General features: G+C 44.3%; 1 protein-coding gene across 2 annotated transcripts in view; it reads right to left on the bottom strand.

Annotated features, from left to right (window-relative positions):
• The window catches only part of ANKMY1 (ankyrin repeat and MYND domain containing 1), a 384,121-nt gene that overhangs the window by 319,999 nt on the left and 40,064 nt on the right, over window positions 1–24,058 (bottom strand). For both annotated transcript variants that reach the window (XM_069213891.1, XM_069213893.1), the window contains exon 3: window positions 10,291–10,467. In XM_069213891.1, the coding sequence (XP_069069992.1) occupies window positions 10,291–10,452 (162 nt within the window). In that variant the 5' untranslated portion in view covers window positions 10,453–10,467. The remainder of the gene's footprint in view (window positions 1–10,290; window positions 10,468–24,058) is intronic.

Genomic DNA, 24,058 nt, shown 5'->3' on the forward strand with positions numbered 1-24,058 from the left:
ACGCTGACTTTTAGAAATCCTCCATCTTGCAGATGGAGGATTCCCCCAATAGGGATAGGAATGTGACCCCCTCCCCTTGGGAGGAGGCACAAAGAGGGTGTAGCCACCCTCAGGGCTAGTAGCCATTGGCTACTGCCCTCCAAGACCTAAACACACCCCTAAATTCTGTATTTAGGGGCTCCCCAGAACCTAGGAACTCAGATTCCTGCAACCTAAGAAGAAGAGGACTGCTAAGCTGAAAAACCCTGCAGAGAAAAGGGAGACACCAACTGCTTTGGCCCCAGCTCTACCGGCCTGCCTCCCCTCTTCTAAAAGACACTGCTCCAGCGACGCTCTCCCCAGGACCAGCGACCTCTGAATCCTCAGAGGACTGCCCTGCTCTAGAAGGACCAAGAAACTCCCGAGGACAGCGGCCCTGTTCACCCAAGACTGTAACTTTGTTTCAAAGGAGCAACTTTAAAACAACTGCGTTTCCCGCCGGAAGCGTGAAACTTGCTACTCTGCACCCGACGCCCCCGGCTCGACTTGTGGAGAAACAACACTTCAGGGAGGACTCCCCGATGACTGCGAGACCGTGAGTAGCCAGAGTTGCCCCCCCCTCAGCCCCCACAGCGACGCCTGCAGAGGGAATCCCGAGGCTCCCCCTGACCGCGAATGCCTGACTCCCAGATCCCGACGCCTGGTAAAGACTCTGCACCCGCAGCCCCCAGGACCTGAAAGATCGGAACTCCAGTGCAGGAGTGACCCCCAGGAGGCCCTCTCCCTTGCCCAGGTGGTGGCTACCCCGAGGAGCCCCCCCTTGCCTGCATCGCTGAAGAGACCCCTTGGTCTCCCATTGATTTCCATTGGAAACCCGACGTGTGTTTGCACACTGCACCCAGCCGCCCCCGTGCTGCTGAGGGTGTACTTTCTGTGCTAACTTGTGTCCCCCCCGGTGCCCTACAAAACCCCCCTGGTCTGCCCTCCGAAGACACGGGTACTTACCTGCAGGCAGTCTGAAACCGGGGCACCCCCTTCTCCATTGAAGCCTATGCGTTTTGGGCACCACTTTGAACTCTGCAACTGACCGGCCCTGAGCTGCTGGTGTGGTAACTTTGGGGTTGCTCTGAACCCCCAACGGTGGGCTACTTTGGACCCAAACTTGAACCCCGTAGGTGGTTTACTTACCTGCAAAAACTAACAAACACTTACTCCCCCTAGGAACTGTGAAAATTGCACTGTCTAGTTTTAAAATAGCTATATGTGATTTATTTGAAAAAAGTATATATGCTATTGTGATTATTCAAAGTTTCTAAAGTACCTACCTGCAATACCTTTCATTTGAAGTATTACATGTAAAATTTGAACATGTGGTTCTTAAAATAAACTAAGAAAATATATTTTTCTGTACAAAAACCTATTGGCCTGGAATTGTCGTTGAGTGTGTGTTCCTCATTTATTGCCTGTGTGTGTACAACAAATGCTTAACACTACTCCTTTGATAAGCCTACTGCTCGACCACACTACCACAAAATAGAGCATTAGTATTATCTCTTTTTGCCACTATCTTACCTCTAAGGGGAACCCTTGGACTCTGTGCATACTATTCCTTACTTTGAAATAGTGCATACAGAGCCAACTTCCTACACCCCTTAAGGGGGTTAAGGGTGAGGGACAGTTGTCCGTCAATCCCCATTTCACTGCTCATTTGTTCCAGATCTCCAGTGTCACCCTTCTCACTGGGGATTCATATAATGTGGGGATTCTCTGTCACTTTTTTGTTCTAAAATACTTCCCAGAGGGGTCCCGCCGTCAGTGTACGGTCTCGATATACTACCTGTTTGCCTCCCACAGCATCCAGTGGTATATATAGTGGTGATGGGAGACACCGTAGTAGTATGCTAGATGTTTGGCTACTAATCTCCCATCCCTGGGCCAGAGCAAGCTCTGGCCTCAGGACACTCTCACTGATTTACCCTGCCAGAGATAAGTCTGGTAGGCCTCCTGTAGATCTTCAATATAGTCCTTGGGAAAAGAGAGGACCAAGGTTTGAAAAAGATACAGAATCCTGGGTAGGATTAACATTTTGAATGCTGCTATTCATCCCAGTAATGAGAGCAGTTTATATTTCCAATCACGAAAGTCTGATTTCACAGACTTTTTTAGTCTGTGGGGGTTTATTTCTTTAGTTTTATGCAGAGTTGGCGCAAGGGCCACCCACAGGTACTCAAAGTGCGAGGTGGCCCATCTAATTGGGGTCAGCTGCTTCAACTTGTCTGCCAAGCGGTCTGGGACGGAGACATTGAGAATCACCAAATTTTGAGATGATTTTGAATCCTGACACAGTTTGATGTTCTGTGATCCCCGCACGGAACTTAAGGTGGGAGATGCTCGGGCAGTGAGTGATGCCAGGATGTCATCTACAAACATTGTGGCTCAATATTCTGCATTCCAAACTGAGTACCCTGTATTTGGGGATTATAGCTGATCTTTGGGCCAAAGGTTCTATCTAACACTGCCACAAACAAGAACAGGACAAGAGGGCACCTCTGCCGCATCCCATCAACAACAAATTACTACAGAAGTCTCCAACGTTCATCTGGTGAATGACATTGGTCAAAAAAATCCCAGTCCAAAACTTTTTTAGCATCCAGGGAAACCAGGATTGATTGTTTGGACCTGGATTTGTCTAGATCGATCAGATGTAGGGCCTTCTTAGTATTATCACTGGCTTGTCATCCCATGATGAAGCCTGCCTCATCTGGGTGAATGAGGTCCTTCATCACCCATTGGAGGTGTAAGGAGGCAATTTTGGTGAAGATTTTGACATCTACAGGTGGTAGGAACTACACTTATTAGGGTTTTCCCCAGTTTAATTATAAGCAAAGTCATGGATTCTGCCATAGAGGGTGTCACACATCGGTCTTGTATCATTTCCAAATATACTTTATGCAGAAATGGTAGTAGGGCAGGCACAAAACATTTATAGAAGGACAAGGTGAAGAAATTCGGGCCTGGAGCATTCACACTCTAATGTTCAACAATTGCCTGTAAGATCTCTTCTTTGGTCAATGGTTTATCTAACCTGTTAATATCGTAATGAGCATGTGGAAAGAGACAACCTCCAGTTATGACTGTTTTGTGTATTATCCTAAATAGTAAGCCCTAAAACATTCCGCTTTATCCTGGTCGAGTGTGGGCAAAGTTGCCCATCTGGCTTTAACATTTCTATAATTGAGTTGCGTGTTTGCTTGGCCCTCAAGATGTTCACAAGTAGCTTGCTGGATTTGTCGCTCCAAGTGTAGAATTTATTTTCCAATTTCGCTAGGAAATAGGCTGCCTTATCCATCTCAAGTGACTTAAGCTGCCCCCAGGTCACGAGAATTTTCATCCATATCTTTTGGGAGCATGAGTACTTGTGCTCCTCCACTAGAATTAGCAGGTTTGCTAGGAGTTTTTGGTGCAAACTGTCTGTCATTTATTTCAGTCAGGACGCCTCAGCAATAAAACACCCTTGGTTCACCTCTTTTACAGCGTCCTACTGGGTTGTTGCAGTTGTATCTGCCACAGAATTAAGTTCTATGTATTCCCTGATAATTTTGTTGTTATTGACTGTTATATTCTTTCCTACTGTCACCCTACTTGTACAACTGAGAGCAAGCATTAGCAAAGCCAATATTGTTGGTTGGCCCTCTCGGTATTCAACTTTTTCTGTTGTTTTCTATATTATACAATTCCTAGCTTACAGCCACATACATTTTGGAATTCTATTTCTTTCAAAGATGGCCACCATGTTGAAACAACACAATTCATAGCGCACCTTAGTGTTATCTGCACATATATATTCTTCATGTAGTCGGATTTAAATTTTTATTTCTGCCCTATTTAATAAGTCAGTAAGTCACTATAAAAGGTAACACAGTTGCATAGAGTTGCACTCTTATTGTCTTTCCTTGCATGATAATAAGATAGACATTTTCTGATAATTATGGCATTGGAATGTCTACAGGTATGGCATTGAATCATCATTTCTGGGTTTCTATACAACAAACTATTGTTTTACCTATGAAACTGCTGTGAATGAGATAGAGGAGGCTGACTCAGAATTTGCGAAGGTGTGAGACGTAGTATAAACGTCTTTGAAATTATTCAAAGACCTTGGAAACAATGTCGTTTTGCAATTATGTTCCATTGATCGTTTAGAAGAACACAGAACTCACACTTTAATTATCCACGCACCCAGTAACCCATCCACTCATCCAACATCCATCTATGCACTCACGGATACATCCCAATATATACTGCTCACACTAACCCATTCAACCTACGAAGGTTCTATAAAAAAAAAAATCAAACTTATAAACTTATTAGCTTTATCAATGTTTGCTGACCTTTTCTTTAGCTGACACTTTTCTTTACCTAAATGCACAGTATTTGAGCACGCATGTATTTTATGCAGATTACAGCTATTCTTTTGAGGCAGCAGGTGAAAGTACTGGAGCAGCTACTACTCAATTGCCTATCCAGCCTGTGTCACATCAAGCCTAGTTCCAAGTCCCTGAGCATGCAACTGACATACCGGACCACATAGACAACAAACATTTCGATGCACTACTAATTACAGAAACCTGCTGACACCACACCCAACACAACCCATCCCATCAACGATGAGCTCATCCCACCAACCTACCCACCTATTTCACATCCATTACCATTAGCTCATTTGAAAGGATCTCAGTCCACCTCATGATTTCACTCACACAACTGATTACATCTGACATAACGTACAGACAACCACAATAAAACAAACATTTACTGTCATATTCACTGACTTTGCTTTCATGTGCACCATCTCCATCTCATACAAAATCTATCTTTGGGTTTCAGCTACCCAAGGGATAGCTACACAAAAACTATAATGGAAACATTCATAGACCTCCTCACTTCACTAGAACGTGTCTCTCACATCCATTATCATTCTTTAAGAAAGCACTGCTTGCAATCCCTGGAAAATGACACCAATCTGAATACCATCAACAAAACCCTGCGCACCACCAGAGGCTTCCATGCCCCAGCACCAAAAATGCCTAACCAGAACCAATCTGATTCCTGAAACACACAAGTGTTAGACAACAGGAGCAGACTCAAAACCCTATTATGCAAATCACAGATCCCGGAATTAATCAACAAATATAAAGTTGCTCACACATTTTACAAAATATTCCATAACCTCAACCATAATAAAGAGAAAGACTCTCTTGAATCAATCAAGAATTCATCAGTCAGCTATCAGCCATTCTTCTGTACCCCACTCAGAACAACAATCCATCATCATCAATAAAAACAACACTGTCACATGCTGCTTTACAAGGAACCAGCAAAACAGCCACTGTGCCTTGCATAAAATCTAGCCTTACAGTTGCCAGGAAGGTGGGGTGCTTCAGTAACTGCTATAACTATTTTCAATTATGTTTTCCGGAATATAGAAGATTTGAAACAGGATCAAAGTCCCTTCTCAAATCATTGACACTAGAAGCACTCTCTTACATTCTTGACATTGTCAGCCCATGCCTCTGGACAGGCACCTCCCTCTTCTGTGCAGTAAAAGGTCGGATTCTTCCCCTGCTTAGGTGCCAAAATGTGAATCTAGCCAAACTATTGCTCTATTGCCCAGCTCTTAGTAGAGCAACTACCATCCTGATGCAAGACCATATAGACTGCCACCATTTATTTCAATCATACAAAGAAGCAACACTACTAATTATTGCAACTCAATCTGGTAGAATATGGTACAAACATTTACAGTTTAAATATGAAATTAGTCTGTAACCTCAAAAATTTAATATTCCATAAGTCATATCATACAAACAAATGCAAATCAACCATTACGGTACACAAGCCCTGCGCCCCTAACACCATATTCATACAGATTAGGTAAATTATTTCATATCATCAAACAATTTTTGACATCTTTGTTAGTTATCATAGGACACAGCCTTTTAATTTAAATGAGAGCCATCCATTCCAATGATAGCAATCAATTGCGATTTTGGTTTCCAATTTCGATGCAAGCAGCCAACACGTATTTCGTGGGAAACCCCACTTCCTCAGTGCTGACAGATATTAAAATTACTTCTATGTAGCATTATGTTAGAAATTGGGTCTCTACTTGGCAGAGATATGCACCATGTCCAAGTAGAGACCCCAACCCTAATCAGGGTAAGTCACAACACAACCTAAATTATCCTGTGCTTACCCTACAGTAGCTTTGCACAAAACAGGCAGGCTTAACTAAGAAGGCAATGTGTAAAGTATTTGAACAATAACTCATACAGTAACACAGTGAAAACACAACAAAAAGTACTCCGCACCAGTTTAAAAAATAGATAATATTTACCTGAATAAAATAAGACCGAAATGTCAAGAATCCAATATGCACAAGTCAAGATATCACTTGTTAGAAGTTAAGGTCCTAGTCCAAAGGAATTCATGGATGTATCTTTTTAACACAAAGTACCTGGGATGCATCAAAAATAACACCAGAGAGGGCCGCAGAGGAGGTGAGTCGTCAGAAAGTAAAGTGATGCAATGTTTTTTCCTTCGATGAGGAGGTGATGAGTCGATTTTTTTCCTCAAAGGTTAGGCAATGTGTTGATTTCCATGTGCGCAGCCTTGGGTTCTTACTGCGATGTGGGGATATTTTGACACCCAGGGATGAATCATGGAAAATCCAAAATGCGCTGCGATGATGAAACAGGTGCTGCGTCAATTCGGTAGGTGCTGCAGCGATTTTTCAACCACAAGACAGGCGCTGCATTGATTCTGCAGGCGTTATGCCGATTCTGCAGCCCTTGCATTGATTTTCCAACATAGTGGATTTTCTCTCACTGGTGAAGAGTTTGATGGCCCTGAGACTTCTTAACAGGAGGCAAGCTCTGTCCAGGCCCTGGAGATCACTTGTCGGGGAAGACAAAGTCCTTCCAGCAAAGTCAGGGAGCAGCAGGCAGCAGGGTAACAAGCCAGAGAGTAGTCCTTTTAGAAAAGCAGTCCAGATGAATCCTTTAGGCAGCACAACAGTCCTTCTGACAGAGTTGCATTGTTGGTTCAGAAGTGTCTGATTTTAAGCAGTCACAGACCCAGTACATACACCACAATGTGCCCTTGAAGTGGGGGGAAACTTCAAAGAGTGATTTTGAAGTACACCAGTTCCCCTTCCAGCCCAGTGGTGTTTGCCAAGAGATCTGTAGGGGAGGGGGGGGCTATCAGTCCTTTGTGTGGGGTCAAGCCACATCTCTTTGAAGTGTAATTGAGAGCCCCTCCACCCTTCCTGCCCAGGAAGACCCATCAGTATGCAGATGAATGCAGATGCATGAGTGTCCTGTGTTTATTTCTGTCTGGATGGGATGCACAGTTGGAGCTCTCAACTAGCACAGACCACAAGTGGATCAGAGACAGGCTGTTAGGCACAGAGAGCAGTAAGTGCATAGAAATACCAACTTTGAAAAAGTGGCATTTCTAAAATAGTAATGTTAAATCTAACACCACCACTACGCAGGATTTCTCACTACCATTCCAACCATACCAAACATGGTGTTGCCACTCCTTTCAGATCGGAAATTACAGCTTATAAGTATATAAGTATATTTCCAATGCTGGCCTATGAGAAGATTAGGCTTCACAAAAGAGAAAAACAACTGTTTTTTACTACCAGTTTATGTAAAACGTACAAGTACATGTCCTGGCTTTTACTTAAATAGCACCCTGTCCTATGGGCCACCTAGAGCCTACCTTAGGGGTGACTTATATGTTAAAAAAAAAAAAAAAGGGAGTTTAAGTTTTGCCAAATTGTTGCAAATGTCAAGTCGAAGTGGCAGTGAAACTGCACACATAGACCTTACAATGGCAGGCCTGAGACATGGTTAAGGGGCTACTTATGTGGGTGGCACAATCAGTGCTGCAGTCCCACTATTAGCATTTAATTTACAGGACCTGGGCACATGTAGTGCACTTTAGTAGGGACATACAAGTAAATGTAATATGCCAACTGGGTATGAGCCATCGTTATCAGGTTTTAGGGAGAGAACGCATGCACTTTAGCAAGGTTTGCAGTGGTAAAGTGCCCACAGTCCCAACGCACACAAAAACGAGATCAGAAAAAGAGGAGGAAGAAGGCAAAACATTTGGGGAGACCCTTCCGAGAGGGCCATTTTCCAACACATCACAATACGATATCTGGGGTTATTCTTCATATACAGTTTCAGGATTCACATTCATTCAGAGCCATGACAACTTAAGATTTCTCTTACCATACACAAATTCAGATAATCATTCAGGTAATCTATCTATCCCCTAATGGAGCCCATACTCATGCACATCACCATAAATGCATTTAACACATTGGTCATCATTAAGACTTTGGCAGTCTTCTTTGAAGACCGCCAAAGCCATGGGCGCCAGAAGACCGCCAGTGCTGGCAGTCTTCCGCCCACCATATCACAGGTACTGCTTGATTTCCACCACACTTTGGGCAGCGGTAGTCATGCTGGTGGGCGGAGGCACTTGTGCAGTTCCAACTTCACCAGCCGTATTATGGGCAGTAATACGGCCTGGCAGTGTCCTGCTGGTGGGGAGCTGCTAGCGGTGGAAGCGCCCCATCCTGTTCCCTGCTGGACTACCTTCTCCCCGGACCAGGTAAGGTGATCGTCCAACGGATGTGGGAGTGTGGGGGGTGTTGTATGTGCGTGTATGAGTGTGTGGGGTCTGCGTGTGTGCATGAATGTGTGTATGTATGCATGTCTGAATGTTGAAGTGAGTGCATGTCTGCATGTAAGTGTGTATGCGTGTGTGTATGCAAGCGTGAGTGTTGTGGTGAATGCATGTTTGTCTGCATGTGAGTATGCGTGTTTGGATGGGTGTGAGTATGTGTGCTTGAATTTGTGCGTGAATGTTGAAGTGAATGCATATATGGATGCGTGTGAATGAATGCTTGCATGCGTGGTGCGTGTGGGTGTCTGTGTGCATGTAAGAGGAGGGGCGCTGTGTCTGGAGGGGGCAGGGGTGGGGGTGCTGTGTCTTGAGGGGGTTTGGGGTGCGCTGTTGGATGGAGGGGTGGAGGGGGTTCTAGTGCTTGCTGGGGGGGGGGGGGGGGGAAGTCATCTACCGGTGACAGAGAAGGAAACCAGGGTAGAAAGCCAGATCCTAATACCTCCGGCGGTCTTCTGTGGAGATGATCATTTCTGGCCCAGAGGTTCCGACCGCCATGGTGGTACGTGTGGAGATGTGGCGGTCCCATGAAAGATTCAAGCATGGCTTCTCAATATTTCCATGAATGCTTCATTCCTCCATTTACTGTTTGATTGAAGTTACCTTGTTCTACCTTGAATCAATGTTTACTTCAAGGGAATTGACAAAAAACACAGTCACAGACATCCTCGTTTAACTTGAGCCTCCTGCCTAAAATCAACCTCCAAACTGCATTGCACTATCCAAGCTCAAGTACTATGACACATTAGGAATGACAATGCACTCATAATCAGTTTACCCACCTAAACCTGTGTCTTTCATGCACACAATTCCTTAATAGATAAGTTACTGAACCACAACCACATGGGCCACACCCAAAAGAACCTACTCAGCAGACATCATATTGAAACCCATCGACACCAAAAGGCAGGATTACCCTGAAAATTAATTTCCATTTCCAGTCAACACCGCGCCATACAGAACTCACCTGGGAAGGATGGAAACCCAGAAAGCACACAAAACGATGACAAATGATCAAATATTCCTCATATTAAAACCCAGGCTCTAGAACAGGATTTTAACGGATCCCCTCTCTCAAAATCTCTCCAACAACCCTCACCGCCATCTGGGCCTTCTTGCCCACTTCCCACCCAAAGCTGCTCTCTGCATTCTCAGTGTAGCAGGGAAAATCCGAGCCACAATGACTGAGGCTCTGTAACAGCCGTTGCCAGAATGTACTGACACACAATGTCACCCATGGTCTCAAAAGAGGCTTTGTGGTACAGACAGCAGAGTCAGCAGTTGGAGACACTAGGTGCCAACCCATATTTCTTGGCCTACCTCAGATCGGCAAAGACCTGAGAGAGACTGGAGAAGGTGGGCAAGACACCAGACTGTCATCCGCCAATCCAGTGTCTGATGTTGTTATGTAATAGTAACAGATAACCAGATTTAGAATTGGGTATTAACACTAATGCTACACACATCAATTTGATTTAATAATAGGTGTGTCATCATGAAGCTCCCTCCATATTTGTCTTTCATATTGTACAGTATTTAGTCACTTACCTCACCGTTGGCCCAAATAAATTCTCCATGTCCCAGTTTTACATCAACTTCAAAATGTCCTTTATAGTAAGAGCCATCTGCCCACTGTTGGAAGCTGCGTATCTGTAGCAGTTGATTTAACTTATCTTCCGGGCACCACACAGCTGCTTCTACTTGTTCCATTTTTCTTTGTTCATACTGAAATAACAATGAAGCGCTTATCACGTATAAGAGGCAGGGTATAGAAATTCATGCAGGAAATAATAATATCAAAATGATGTTCTAATTGAAACTTTTCTTCTTGGTGCATGTCTTAAATCATAACCGAGAGTCATTGCTAAATACTTAAAGGTAAATTTGAGTCATTCCAAAAACATAAACATTACTGTGAAGCGCAAAAAAAAACAAAAAAACATGACAATACAATGTGAAAAAAAATGCTATACAATTTGCAACAAGAACATGCATACACTACGACATGGACGTTAAACCAATTAGAGTAATTGTTAGACCTGGCATCCTTAGGGTGGTCTTACCCCAGACGTTTTGTCTGTCACCTCCTGTTTTTGCTGTATCTTTTTGTTGGCCTTAGGACTCTGAGCACATTACCACTGCTAAACAGTGCCAAACTGCAAGTGCTTCTCCCCTAGACATAGTAACATTGGTGTATCCACAACTGACATATTTGATTTACTTATAAGTCCCTTGTCAAGTGGTATACCATACACCCGGAGCCTGTACATTAAATGCTACTAGTGGGCCTGCAGCACTAATTGAGCCACCCCTTAAGTAGCCCTGAAAACATCCCAGGCCTGCCATTGCCTTTTTGTACAGATTCACTGCCACTTTGACTTGGCATTTAAAACCTCTTGCCAAGCCTTAAACTCCCCTTTCATTACATATACGTCACCTCTAAGGTAGGCCCTAAGTAGCCCATAGGGCAGGGTACTATGTAAGTAAAAGGCAGGACATGTACTTTTAAGTTTTACATGTCCTGATAGTGAAAAACTCCCAAAGTCATTTTTCGCTATTGTGAGGCCTTCTCCACTCATAGGCCAGCATTAGAAATTCCTTAATATACTTTTAAGCTGTAACTTCTGATCATAAAGAAGTAGCTGCATCATGTTTCATATGATTGGAATGGTAATGATAAATCCTCTATACTGGTAAAGTCAGATTTAACATTACTATTTTAGAAATGTCGCTGTTAGAAATTGGGGACTTCTCTGCTCTTCCTGCTCGGTTTGCCTTGCAGCCTGTCTCTAATACACATCTGGGTTAGGTGACAGCTACACTTTGTGCATTCCCTCTAAACAGCAACAAACACAGGAAAGGTGGGTGTGGAAAGGAATCATCTGCATTCTGATGGGCCTTCCAGGGTTAGAAGGGTGGAGGGGAGCTCACACTTACACGTCAAAAGGGAAGCACCTGTCCCCACACAAAGGGCTCATTACCCCCTACTGAAAGAGCCAGAGCTGGTGTGAAAGGAGGACCTGGCACTTCAAGGAGCTGCTTTCAAGTCACAACCACTTTAAAGGCACTTTTGGTATAAATACTGGGGCCCTGACCCTAGGAAATCAGTACATTATTGGACTTAGGAAGAACTCTCCTCGAGTAAGACTGCTGTGCTGAAAGGATTGCCACTCTGCTGTAACCAACTGTTCTGAGGAACCGCTCCCCTACTTTAATAAGCTGTCCTGCTGCCTACTGATCTCTGCCCCACTGATGACAGAAGTTGAACCTATCTCTCTGGACCCCAGAGTGACCACAAGGGCTTGATGGCTTGCCCTTCCTGTCAGGAAATCTTAGGGATCTGAAAGGCTTTGTTCTATTTCACACAGCCGCTAGCCTCTGCCTTTCATGACCACACAGTAGCTGAGAGCAGTGCATCATATCCGCATGCTGGGGGAGGTCATTGCTTTCCTTCCTGAGCCGGCTCAGCCCAGCACTTCTTGACCGCACACTGATCGAGTCTCTGCATTCCTGAGTCGCGACAATCAGCACTTTCAGGTTGTGTGCTGATTGAAGGCACCACCTTACTGTTTTGAGAATGCCGCTGTGCCAAGGGAACCCCTCGACCCCAGTGCTTCCCCTCCAGCAATGCTGTTACCAGGACACTACAGGGTTGTGTCAGCAAAGCAGTTCTGCCCGCGAGAAATAGCAGCTGCCTGTGAGCAGAATACCAGTGCAACGCCTGTGGTACGGCTGCAGCTTTCCCCTCGTCCAAGCAGACTCAGAGACCAGCGCAACTAGAGCCTGTTGCCATGAAGTCTCGGCACCCAATGCCAGCATCTTCACACAAGAGGTACTGAGTGTTGTGGGGCCTAAGGAATGACTGCTACCAGCCTGTACTTCCTCACACGTGGTCGTAAATGCCAAATCAAATTGGTCTAAACGACCAGCCTTGCACATGAGATTATCAGTAACTTGTTTTTGAGTACTGTGGTGGCAACTATAATTTACACAACATCCGTACTGACTTTGTGAGCATGTGGGGGCAATAATAATCTAAACAAAATCATTCGTGACTTTTCAAGCACTGTGGTGGCATAAATTCTTTAAAAATGCATATCTCACTTCCAAACATTGACTTTTTGATGTTTTGGTCTTATTTTGCTCAGATAAATAGTCTCTATTTTACTAAACCTGTGTGGAGTCTTTTTGTGGTGTTTATATTGTTTTACTGTGTGTGAGTGTGTTGCAGAAATACTTTACACATTGCCTCTTAATTTAAGCCTGTCTGCTCTGTGCCAAGCTACCACAGGGTGAGCATAGGTTAATTTAACATGTGTATCTGACTTGCCCTGACTAGAGTGGTAATTCCAGCTTGAAACAGGGTGCCTACTTTGACAACCAGAAACCCAATTTCTAACGGTAATACTTGCATTTTCTGGTTACAGGATAACACACATTTGTCTTTTTCCTTACACTTGAGCATATAGTGAAAAATCAAGAGATTTGAAGGACATTAGAGTTCCTTCGCCCTCTATAGATCATAGAAATCCTCAGTGACCTTGAAATTCCGCACAACATCAGAGTTGAGACAAAGTTGTTGAACTTCCAAATTTCAATGAAAATCAGATACATGTATGGTTTTGGGTTGATATGACTCAAAGTTTGATATAGGATAATTCTAACCCTGGATACTAGTGTAAAAGAATTATCTTTAACCACCTGAATCGTATTTTAGGTTCAATGTTAAGTAACGTTACACACTAAGAAGTAACGCTATCTGGTGACTTCATTTTAGAGCGGACTAGTGTTCAATATAAAGATGATTTTGTTGAATGGATTAACAGCCAATCGGGCATTACCCAAGTTCCATTCTCAATCAAAAAGTGTCAGTTAATGCAATCACAGTTGCACTTCTTGTGTAGTTTAACCAATGGAGCATTAAATGACCGTCTCCCTTCTAGTATCCCAGTATAGTAGGCCCATCATTTATTCTCAAGAACAACTATCCTAGGGCTGTATTACAGAAGTGTCCTGGGGTGCAACATGTGTTTGTGCCCGCTTTGTGCATCCTCAGGACACTTTGGTATTTCAGAAGGGGCCGCAAACAATTGTGCGGGCCCTTTCACAATACAGATAGCACTGGCGCATAGGTAGCATCAGTACTTTCATTAGAGGGATTCCCCTCGTTTGCAAGGGGGCATGGCCCCATGTAAATGAGGGCATCTCTGTGCCCGCACTTTATTACTGACGTAGGCGCAGAGGCAAACATGCCTTTGCGAGGCTCACTTTCAGTGCCTCTTCCCTGTGGAAAGGGTGTGCCATGGACCCCCCAGTCATCCCCTTGCAGGTGGGTACAGTCTCTCACTGCACCGGCCTGCAAGGGGATCTCTAATCCCGCTTAAAAATGTACGGGGGTTCCCGCCTAAACAGAGACATAGGGAGCAGCTTTTAAACAGCTGCTCCATATTTCTCTTGAAGTTCGCAGCTGCAATGAGGGCAGCATATTCAACATAATAAGGCACACTTGCACCTGGGGAACCTGCCTAAAGATGTGCAGTGGCGCAAATAGCGAAAGTGTGAGCTATTTGTAATAGGGCCCCTAGACTGTACCGGAGTGTTCAAGGTCCTACCCCAGATTTACTGCAGATTTTACCCAGAGTGGAAACTGACCAGGCTCCACAGAAAACCTGCCTTAATACTTTTAATACAGTGCAACCCCTACAGGATGTAAGCGAGTACACGGGATCTGTACAGCTGAATCGTGTGAAGTGGGGCTCCAAGTCACCAGGGACGATACAATCCTGGAATTTCCTCCCAGTGATTGTGACACCTCTAGAACGATTGTTAGTGTGGGCAAACAAAGGGTCACAGACAGAACTGTTAGGGCCATCTATAGAACCCAAACTTGAAGTGTTTCTTCACATACGAGTGTGTGTTTGTATATTATGTATATACACATCACACACACAGTCCCCTTTCTTCCCACTTATTTATTCATTTTCTGTTTCACTCTTTCTTGTTTCTTTCGTTCTCTCTTCAACTTTTATTTTTATAACCTCCCCTTCGTTTCTTTTTCTCTGCTCATGCTCTTCTTTTTTTAACTGCTATCACATCTCCGAATACATCTCGCATTTTCTTCCTGTTTTTTCCCCTACTGCCCTGCCTCCTCTGGCCGTCTTAGTTAAACAGTTTATGTCCCGATTCTTATTTTAAAGAATTATTTGCTTCAGCTAATAGACGTAGTAAGGGGGCACAGGAAGGGGCAAGGATATAAGGGTCCCAGTTCCCCCACCAAAGTGATGGCATTGTCTGCTGACTTCACATGAGAAAGCCCAAACCACGCAGAAGCCTGGATGGGTTACCAAAGATCGAGAAAGCCTCATAGGATTACGGCAATCCTAGGTTCACACAGGGCTGAATAAATCGTTGAGAAAGCTGAACAAATCTCCTCTACACCCATCAATAATGGCAAAGGTCAGGGATGATAACAAACTCCACATAAACGCTCTAAAGGTTGCAGCCAGGCATCAAACGAATGAACAGTGGTTCGGTGGTCATACTATCTGCAATAATAATCACCAGAAGTAGTTCTGAGCATATAATGCCAGTCTGGAAAAGTGAAATTCTGAGAGTCACAATAATAATGGCCGAGCTGAAGTGTGGACTTTTCACATTAGGTCATTATATGTGAGGAAGGAAATTCATATTTACGCCGGACTACGTCAGGGGTAATGCATGTAGAGGTCACTGCAGACCCTGGAGTCACTTCTATGAAGGTTTGTTACTCCAATAGATGCCATGTTTCCCAGGTCCATGCTTGGCGTGCTGCTCTAGTCCTGGATTTTCCTTAGAATTTTGGGACTTATAGTCCTGCTTTAAAATGGGATAAACAAGACTACAAGTACCAGAATTCAGAGAAAAATCTGGGCTGGATCTGCAGATAACACATGAATCTGTAACACCTTTGCTGCCTCAGAACTCAACGGCTTTCTGCAATGGCCACTCTCAAGGTAGGGCACAGTTCAATTGTTGGAGATTCTTTGATGTCCCGTTATTAGCTTTTGGCAAGCATAGGAAGCAATTATCAACCAAGATGTTGTGTCCTGGTGTCTGTGTAATTACATACTGAAATTCCATACCCAGAGCTTATGCTTTTGTCTGCCCTTGATTTTGATAGAAAGTACTGGCTTGCTAAGTGTAACAAGAAGATGCAGCTGAAAGGCATCCATTTTGTGCTGCGTGAGTGCAGAATCCCTAAAGCTAACAGGCTAAATGTTTATAATGCACCGTTTGGAAGTGTGCACAATGTGTACCAATTTCTGACTATTTCTCTGTTAAATATAATTATCACCAATGTTAACAGTTACATTTATATGATTTATGGTACTGGCGTGAATTAGAGGTTCACTTTACCCTGAAGCCGCTCTGTTTGATTATCTTAATCTTTTTTGTCAGATTTAATTTTCTTGTAATTGTGATTTTTTAATTTGTCTTTCATAAAGGCCAGTTTTGCATATATAGCTTGGCTCCAATTTCTCTTCTGACTCTTCATTTGCTTCACTATGTTTCTGGAACAATAATGATTTTTATTAATCATCCCATTGAAATGTTATTCTCAATTCCTGAAATTCCTTATCGATTAGGGACATCTGCCAAACTTGCAATAGGATATTGCTGCCCAGTTACACAGTTGCACAGTTACTTGGTTTAGCTCTACTTATCCTGCACTTTGATTCCACTGAAGACACTGTCCTATGCAGAGCCCTCTCTTTAAAGACCTGCTGCTTGCCCTGTGGAACGACAATGCCCTGATTGAAACTTCGTGCTTTCAACTTTTGCCTGGAGTTCTAATTCGGGCTGTGGAGGATTTCTAATGGCCCATATCTCTTGGGCTCGGGAGTAGCGTGCTACTTGCCGAAAAGCACTTTGACGCCTCGTCAGGGGTAGTAAGCGCTATTTAAATACTATTACAATACAATACAATACAATATATTTAGCCGTTTCTTCTCATAGGTCAGAGAAGATGCCTGGTTAAGACAGGTCCTACCTTGCTTAGTGTCAGAGGACAGTGAATGTGGATAGACAAAGGGTACCTTCTCTTATTGGCTAGCTCACCATGTCCCTCGAATATGTTTGCTTTCCACATCCTCCCTGGTCCCTCTTCTCACACTTGCAGAGATAGGCTTAACGGAGACTATATATAGTTGCCAAGGCTTTAGATTGCCTATGTGTGACATTTTCATAATTCCAGTGTAACTATGAGTGAAATTTCAATGACTATGAATGACACTTTCCCTCGAGCAAAATCAAGCAATGAAGATGGGAAAACATTTAAAATATGAAATTATACCGATATGAGCAACGAGAAACTCTATGTTAGCATTAACAACTTAACTTGCCTAGTAGATACCTGTCACTCAGGCACTTCTTGTTCGGTCACAGAATACACATCATTTTCTAGGTTCTATGTCAGAATGCTGATAACAAAAATATCTTCCGACACAATAATCATGCTCTATATATTATTGACAAAAGTATTGCTCCTTTGGATGTAGATTTTTCTATCATAAACTCCAATGGGACAATATTTTTTATAAATGATACTACAAGCACACTGTTAGATGATAATAAGGCCTAGTGTTTCTGTTCCAATACCAATTTTCTTACAATTTATTGTTCATATTTAAAATATTATGGTACTGTGCTTTTTGTTCAAGTATTCTTATAGCATATTATCATGATTAGGCGGCCTAGAGTGTTTTATGTGCATATTTTCACATATTCATGAGTATCACTGTATTAGGACTGTAAAAATTTCAGGGAATTTGATTTGTGAAGAACACTAGTTGGTAACCAACTAGGATCTCGAAGACAGGGCGTGGCCTTCCAATCAAAGACTTGTCCAACCAGGAATGCAATTATGTACTCAACCCCTTGTGCAAACTCTAATTAGCAAACTGTTGGACCTTGCCCTTTTTCCGGGTTATCCCCAAACTTTTTGCCTTCTTCCGCCTATTTTTTCTTTCCCTGTTTATGTTGTCTTTAGGACAATGGGCACTTTACTGCTGCTAACCAGTGCTAAAGTGCGTATGATCTCTGTCTAAATTGTGTTGGTGACTGGTTTCTCCATGATTGGCATATCTGATTTACTAGTAAGTCCCTAGTATAGTGCACCATGTGTGCCCAGCACCTGTAAATCAAATGCTACTAGTGGGCCTGTAGCACTGATTGTGCCACCCACATGAGTAGCCCTGTAAACATGTCTCAGACCTGCCACTGCAGCGTCTGTGTGGGCAGTTTGAAACTGCCATTTTGACCTGGGAAGTGCACCCACTTGCCAGGCCCAAACCTTCCCTTTTATTTCATGTACGTCACCCCTAAGGTAGGCCCAAGGTAGCTCCATGGGGCAGGGTGCAGTGCATTTAAAGGTAGGACATGTACTGGTGTGGTTTAAGTGTTCCAATAGTGAAATACTGCTAAATTCATTTTTGACTTTTGCAAGGACTATCTCTCCCATGTGGTAACATGGGGATTGCCTTGAAATATCTTTTAAGTGTAATTTCCTATTGGAAGAAGATCGAAATATAGAGTTTGGGGTCTCTGAACTCACAATTTAAAAATCCAACTTTTGGTGAAGTTGTTTTTTGAGCTGTAAGTTTAGAAATGGCACTTTTAGAAAGTGGGAAATGTTCTTGCTTAACCATTTTGTGCTCTGCCTGTCCGTGGAATACACGTCTGGGTCAGTATGACAGTTGGGCTGTTTGTGAATTCGCTCTAGACAGTCACACAAAGGGGGCTGAGGTGTGCCCTGTATTTCTTGATGGGTCTTCCTGAGCTAGAGTGGTAGGAGAGGCTCACACTTGCACCTGAATAAGCTTGGCCCTGTCCTCACACAAAACAGTCTCCAACCCCCTGGAGTGTGCCTGGGACCAGGGCAGGGAAAGGCAGGGTCTTGTGCACTACAAAGACTTCTCTTTGGAGTTTAGCCCCCTTCAAAGACAGAAATGGGCATAAGTACTGGACGTTTGACACCACAAAGTTAGAACACTTCTGGACTGAGGACATTCTGCCAGGAAGAAGATTTGGGTGCTGTAGGAAGGACTGCCACTCTGCCTGTTGCTTTGTTGGGCTGGCTTGCTGTTTGCTAACTCTATCCTAGAAGTGAAAGGACTGGACTTTGTTTTCTACATCCTGCTTTCGAAGGTTCTCCAAGGGCTTGCACTGAGCTTGCCTCCTGTTATGAAGTCTTAGGGACAACAAGGACTTCATCTGCCAGTGCCTTGGCTCCTCTGCTGAAAGTCCTGACTTGCCAAGCAGGCCAACTCCAGTCCCTGGGCCCTTGGAAGTGTAAGCTGAGGAGAAAATCCATGCACCGGCGTGCTGCTGCAAAACAATCGATACAGCACATTGTCTTGCCGCCGCAGAATCTACGCAGAACTTGTTTTACCCCGGCTCCATCAACACAGCGCATCTGGTTTTTCCACGCATTGTCCCCGGGCAACAATTCGTTGTCACTCTCACTTTACAATAAGAAACCTGCGAGGAAAGACTCAACGCATCACCTTCCCTGCCAGTAAAGAACCAACACATCGCCTCTGCTACAAGGAAATAATCAACGCATCACCTCCTGTGCGCAGTAAGCAATCAAAGCATCAATTTTGTTTTCGCCACCTCACCTCCTCTGCAGCCCGCATCATTTTGGTTTTGATGCATCCCAGGTACTTTGTGCTAAAAAGATAAACCATTGATTCCTATGGACCAAGGCTCAATTAAACCTTAAACAAGTGATATCCTTACTTGTGTATGTTGGATGTTTGTCGTTTTGGTCTTGTTTTATTCAGATAAATATTGCCTATTGTTCTAAACTGGCGTGGAGTCCTTTTGTAGTGTTTTCACTGTGTTACTGTGTACACAAATACTTTACACATCGCCTCTGAGATAAGCCTGACTGCTCATGCTAAGCTACCTAGGGGGTGAGCAGGGGTTATCTCAGCTGTGTGACTCCTTGACTAGAGTGAGGGTCCCTACTTTTACAGGGTGCAAAGCACTGCCAACTACAGCCCCCTTTTTTAACACAAACATTCAGTAGGAAATGGAATTCTCAAGAATACCATGTTATCTCTTTTATTGTGTGTTGTCCATTTTCTGAGTTGCTACAATAGCTGTGAACTTTACTGTACTCATTCTGCATTTGTTTTGTACTGCTTTGGTTTCTAGCAAAGGCCTCTACGAATCCTGGTCTAGATTTCTTGTTCATGTGGTGCCTTAGGGAAAAGAGGTGAGAGGAGACATACAAATATACTCATGGTCTCGGATAGGTTTGTTGTCCCTAACACAGATCCATTCCAGGAACATTTGGGACAGTCCAGTTTACCAAACCCACATAGTAAGCTGGTATAACTGCAGACCCTTGAGTCTCAAAAGAAATCTACCTGGCGAGAATCAGGTAAGCAAGACACCACAACAAGATGTCCAAGAGATTTCCCTTTGGTTGTGCTTCTATTCTTTACACCATTTCAAGAAGCCCTCTCCATGCCATCAAATGGGGACATGCTCCCAATTTCTCAGTGAGTTACTTCTTGTGCTTACTGTAGGAGGCAGGCCTGGTTTGTAGTGGGTACCCTAGGTACTTACACGTTATACCAGGTCCAGTTATCCCTTATTAGTGAAATGTTGTCAGTGTTCTAGCAGCGTAGGCTCTCTAGAGGTAGCTGTAGCAGAGCAGCTTAGGCTGAACTAGGAGACATGCAAAGCTTCTGCAATACCACTATACTTACACAGAACTTATACACAATAAAAGACAATTCTCAGTGTTACCAACAATAATGGTACTTTATTTTAGTGACATAAGGCCAAAAATATCTTAGTGGCAATACCCCTTCTGGAGCTAAGCATTATACACAATATATACACTAGAGACCAATATCAGATAAGTGAATAGTCATAGAATAGTGCACACAGTAGAAAATACAATAGAATGCAAAAGGCCTAGGGGCAACACAAACCATATACTAAGAAAGTGGAATGCAAATCACAAATTCCCCCCGTAGGCAAGTGTAGTGTGTAGAGGGGCACTGGGAGTGTAAGAAAACACCAAAGGTAAGTAAAATACCCCACCACTGAGCCCAGGAAAGTAGGAGTAAAGTACTGCAAGTTTCCTCAGGACACACTACAAGTCATGATACGAGTTATTGCAAGAACCAAGCAAGACTGCAAGCAACAAATGGTGGATTCCTGGACCTGAAAACCTGTGAAGCGAGGAGACCAAGTCTAGAAGTCGTAGAAGATTCCAGGAAGGATAGGAGCACCTGCCAACCTAGAAGATGGTGCAAAAGAGGATTCTCCGGTTAGAAGAAGTCTGCAGAAGGGCACCAAAAAAGGTTTCTGCGGGTTCCTGTGTGGTGCAGGAGTTGTCCCACGTCGAGATGTTGGGTGCAGGCTGTTTGCGGTGCTGGATTCGTCCAACAAGCCTTGGTTCAAGCAAAGTTGCGCTTTGTGACAAAATGGCACCGCCTGGTCCCAGAAGGGACCTGGGGGCCCCAACTCGGACTGACGAGGCAGAGTGGACTCCCAACACTGGAGAGAGTCCACAGATGACCAGGCAGCACCAATGGGAGCCCCAGGACACGGGGACAAAGAAGGTGCGAATTGCGGTTGGTGCAGCACAACAAAAGAAGGTCCCACGCCGCCGGAGAACAACTCAGCAAGTTGTGCATTGCAGGATGGAGTGCTGGGGACCAAGACTACACTGTGCACGAAGGATTCTTGGAAGAAGTGCACAGAATCACAAGGAGCTAGAGATGACGGGTGCACAGGGGTACTGTCGCAAACCAGGAAGGCAAGGTCTTACCTCTGCCAAATTTGGACAGCTGGATAGTCTTGGTCGAAAGGGTCCACCACCTGTGTTCCAGGGAGCATGCTCGTCATCAGGAGAGGAGTCCTAGAGAACCGGTTGTCGTCTTGGAAGGTGCCTGCAGGAGCAGGGAAGTGACTCTGTCACTCCACGGGAGATTCCTTTGGTTCTTCTGGTGTAGGGTGAAGGCAGGGAGGCCTCAGAGCGTGCACACGTTGGAAACTGTTGCAGTTGCTGCCTGGAGCTGAAGTTGCAGGGTCACAGTAGCCTTTCTGGATACTTTGTTGCAGTTACAGAGGTTCCTGGAGCAGTCTGCGGTCGATCCGACGGTCAGAAGCTGAAGCAGAGGATTCATAGAGGAAACGTGCAAGCTAAATCGGAAGAGGAACCCACAGCAGAGACCCTAAATAGCCCTGAGAGGGGGATTAGCTACCTAACCAGGTATGCACCTATCAGGAGGGGTCTCTGACGTCACCTGCTGGCACTGACCACTCAGATATCTCCAGAGTGTTTCCACATCTTGAAAAAGAAGATGGCTAATGCTAGTGACAAACTGGAGGAGCCCTGGGCACCACCCCTGGGGTGGTGATGGACAGGGGAGTGGTCACTCTCCCCTCCTTTGTCCAGTTTTGTGCCCTTCAAAGCATTTCCAGAGGATCTGGGAGGCTACCCCTCCCAAGCCTGTAATACCTATTTCCAAAGGGAGAGGGTGTAACACCCTCTTCCCAAAGGAAATGCTTTGTTCTGCCTTCCTGGGACTGAGCTGCTCAGACCCCAGGAGGGCAGAACCCTGTCTGTGAGGTGGCTGCAGTGCAAGTCTCAGAGAGCTGCTTTGGCAGTATTGGGGGTCCACGGTGGAGCCCCCAGGATGCATGGGATTGGCCCCCCAATATCAGATTTGGAATGGGGGGACAATTCCATGATCTTAGACACCTTTCATGGCCATATTCGGAGTTACCATTGTGAAGCTACATATAGGTATTGACCTATATGTAGTGCATGCATGTAATGGCATCCCAGCACTCACGAAGTCCGAGGAATTGGCCCTGGACAGCGTGGGGACACCTTTGCTAGTGCAGGGGTGCCCTCACACTTAGGAACTTTGCACCTAGCCTTCAGTAAATGAAGGTTAGACATATAAGTTACTTAAGTGCAGTGAAAATGGCTGTGAAATAGTGTGTGCACTATTTCACGCAGGCTGCAGTGGCAGTCCTGAAGAAGGGTTTGTCTGAGCTCCTTATGGGTGGCAAAAATACTGCAGCCCATAAGGATTTCCTGGATCCCCAGTGCCCTGGGTACCTAAGTACCATATACTAGGGACTTACAAGTGGGGTCCAGTGTGCCAACTGGAATTTAAAATATGAAGTCACTAAACTATAGTGACTAATTTGGAAACAGAGAGCATAAGCACTGAAGTTCTGGTTAGCAGAACTTCAGTGACACAGTTAAGCACTACTGACAACACACACATTAAGCCACAAACTATGAGCACTGGGGTCCTGACCAGCAGGATCCCAGTGAGACAGGCAAAATATACTGACAAACAGGCAGAAAATGGGAGTAACATACCAAGAAAGATGGTACTTTCCTACACTTACCTTTCCAAAGTCTATGGTAATCATCAAATATCATGCAGGTAAATTTCCATTAGTGCTTTGTGAAACAGTTCTGATGCATTAATGCACATAAACGTGTTAACGTTGAGGGCAATCTCTCTTTGGTGTGGAAGGGTTTTCTACCAGTGCTGAGATGCAGTGTCATTACATTAAAGCCCTCCTCGACATCAAACAACAAGGGGCATGGTGCTCCTAGTCTTCTGTACTGTTGGGATCAATACAATTGGATTCGTCAGGCTTAGAAAACATCTCTACACATCACAGAGACCTTCCAGGAGGTCCTCAAGCCCACCTTTCAGGGGAAGTACTTCAGGAAGGCTGTACGATGTTATGTTTTCCAGCACATAAAAAATATTTCAAAATGTAAAATCCCCAAATTAAGCACATGTTTTGGTAATTCAGAAGTGTGGTGGAAACAAATATTTTAAAATGATCAAAACAAATCAATACAGTTAGTAATGACGTGTACACACATTGTTTGTGTGCTGTATGCTTTTATCAGTAAAACTATGTCCATGCAAATGTAATGGGGATTTCAACTGAAGGTGTGTTGTTTGTAATGGAAGGGTGCTACCACACCATCCACATTCTACTCTACACTACTCCACTCCACAATGCACTCCACTCTGCACCACTCCACTCCACCCCACTTCACTCTATGCTTCTCTCTTTATACCACTCTACTCTATGGCGATGCACACTAGTCCAAGCTTCCCTACTAATCACCAGTGAACCTTTGCCACTACTCCTCTGCACCACACCATCCTGTGCCAATCTACTCTGCAACACTGCAGCATGTGACACTGCACTCTATGACAATCAACTCTATGCCACTCTAATCTACTCTGCATTCTACCCCACTGTA

The sequence above is a fragment of the Pleurodeles waltl genome, chromosome 11 (assembly GCF_031143425.1).
Source record: "Pleurodeles waltl isolate 20211129_DDA chromosome 11, aPleWal1.hap1.20221129, whole genome shotgun sequence".
Lineage (NCBI taxonomy): Eukaryota > Metazoa > Chordata > Amphibia > Caudata > Salamandridae > Pleurodeles > Pleurodeles waltl.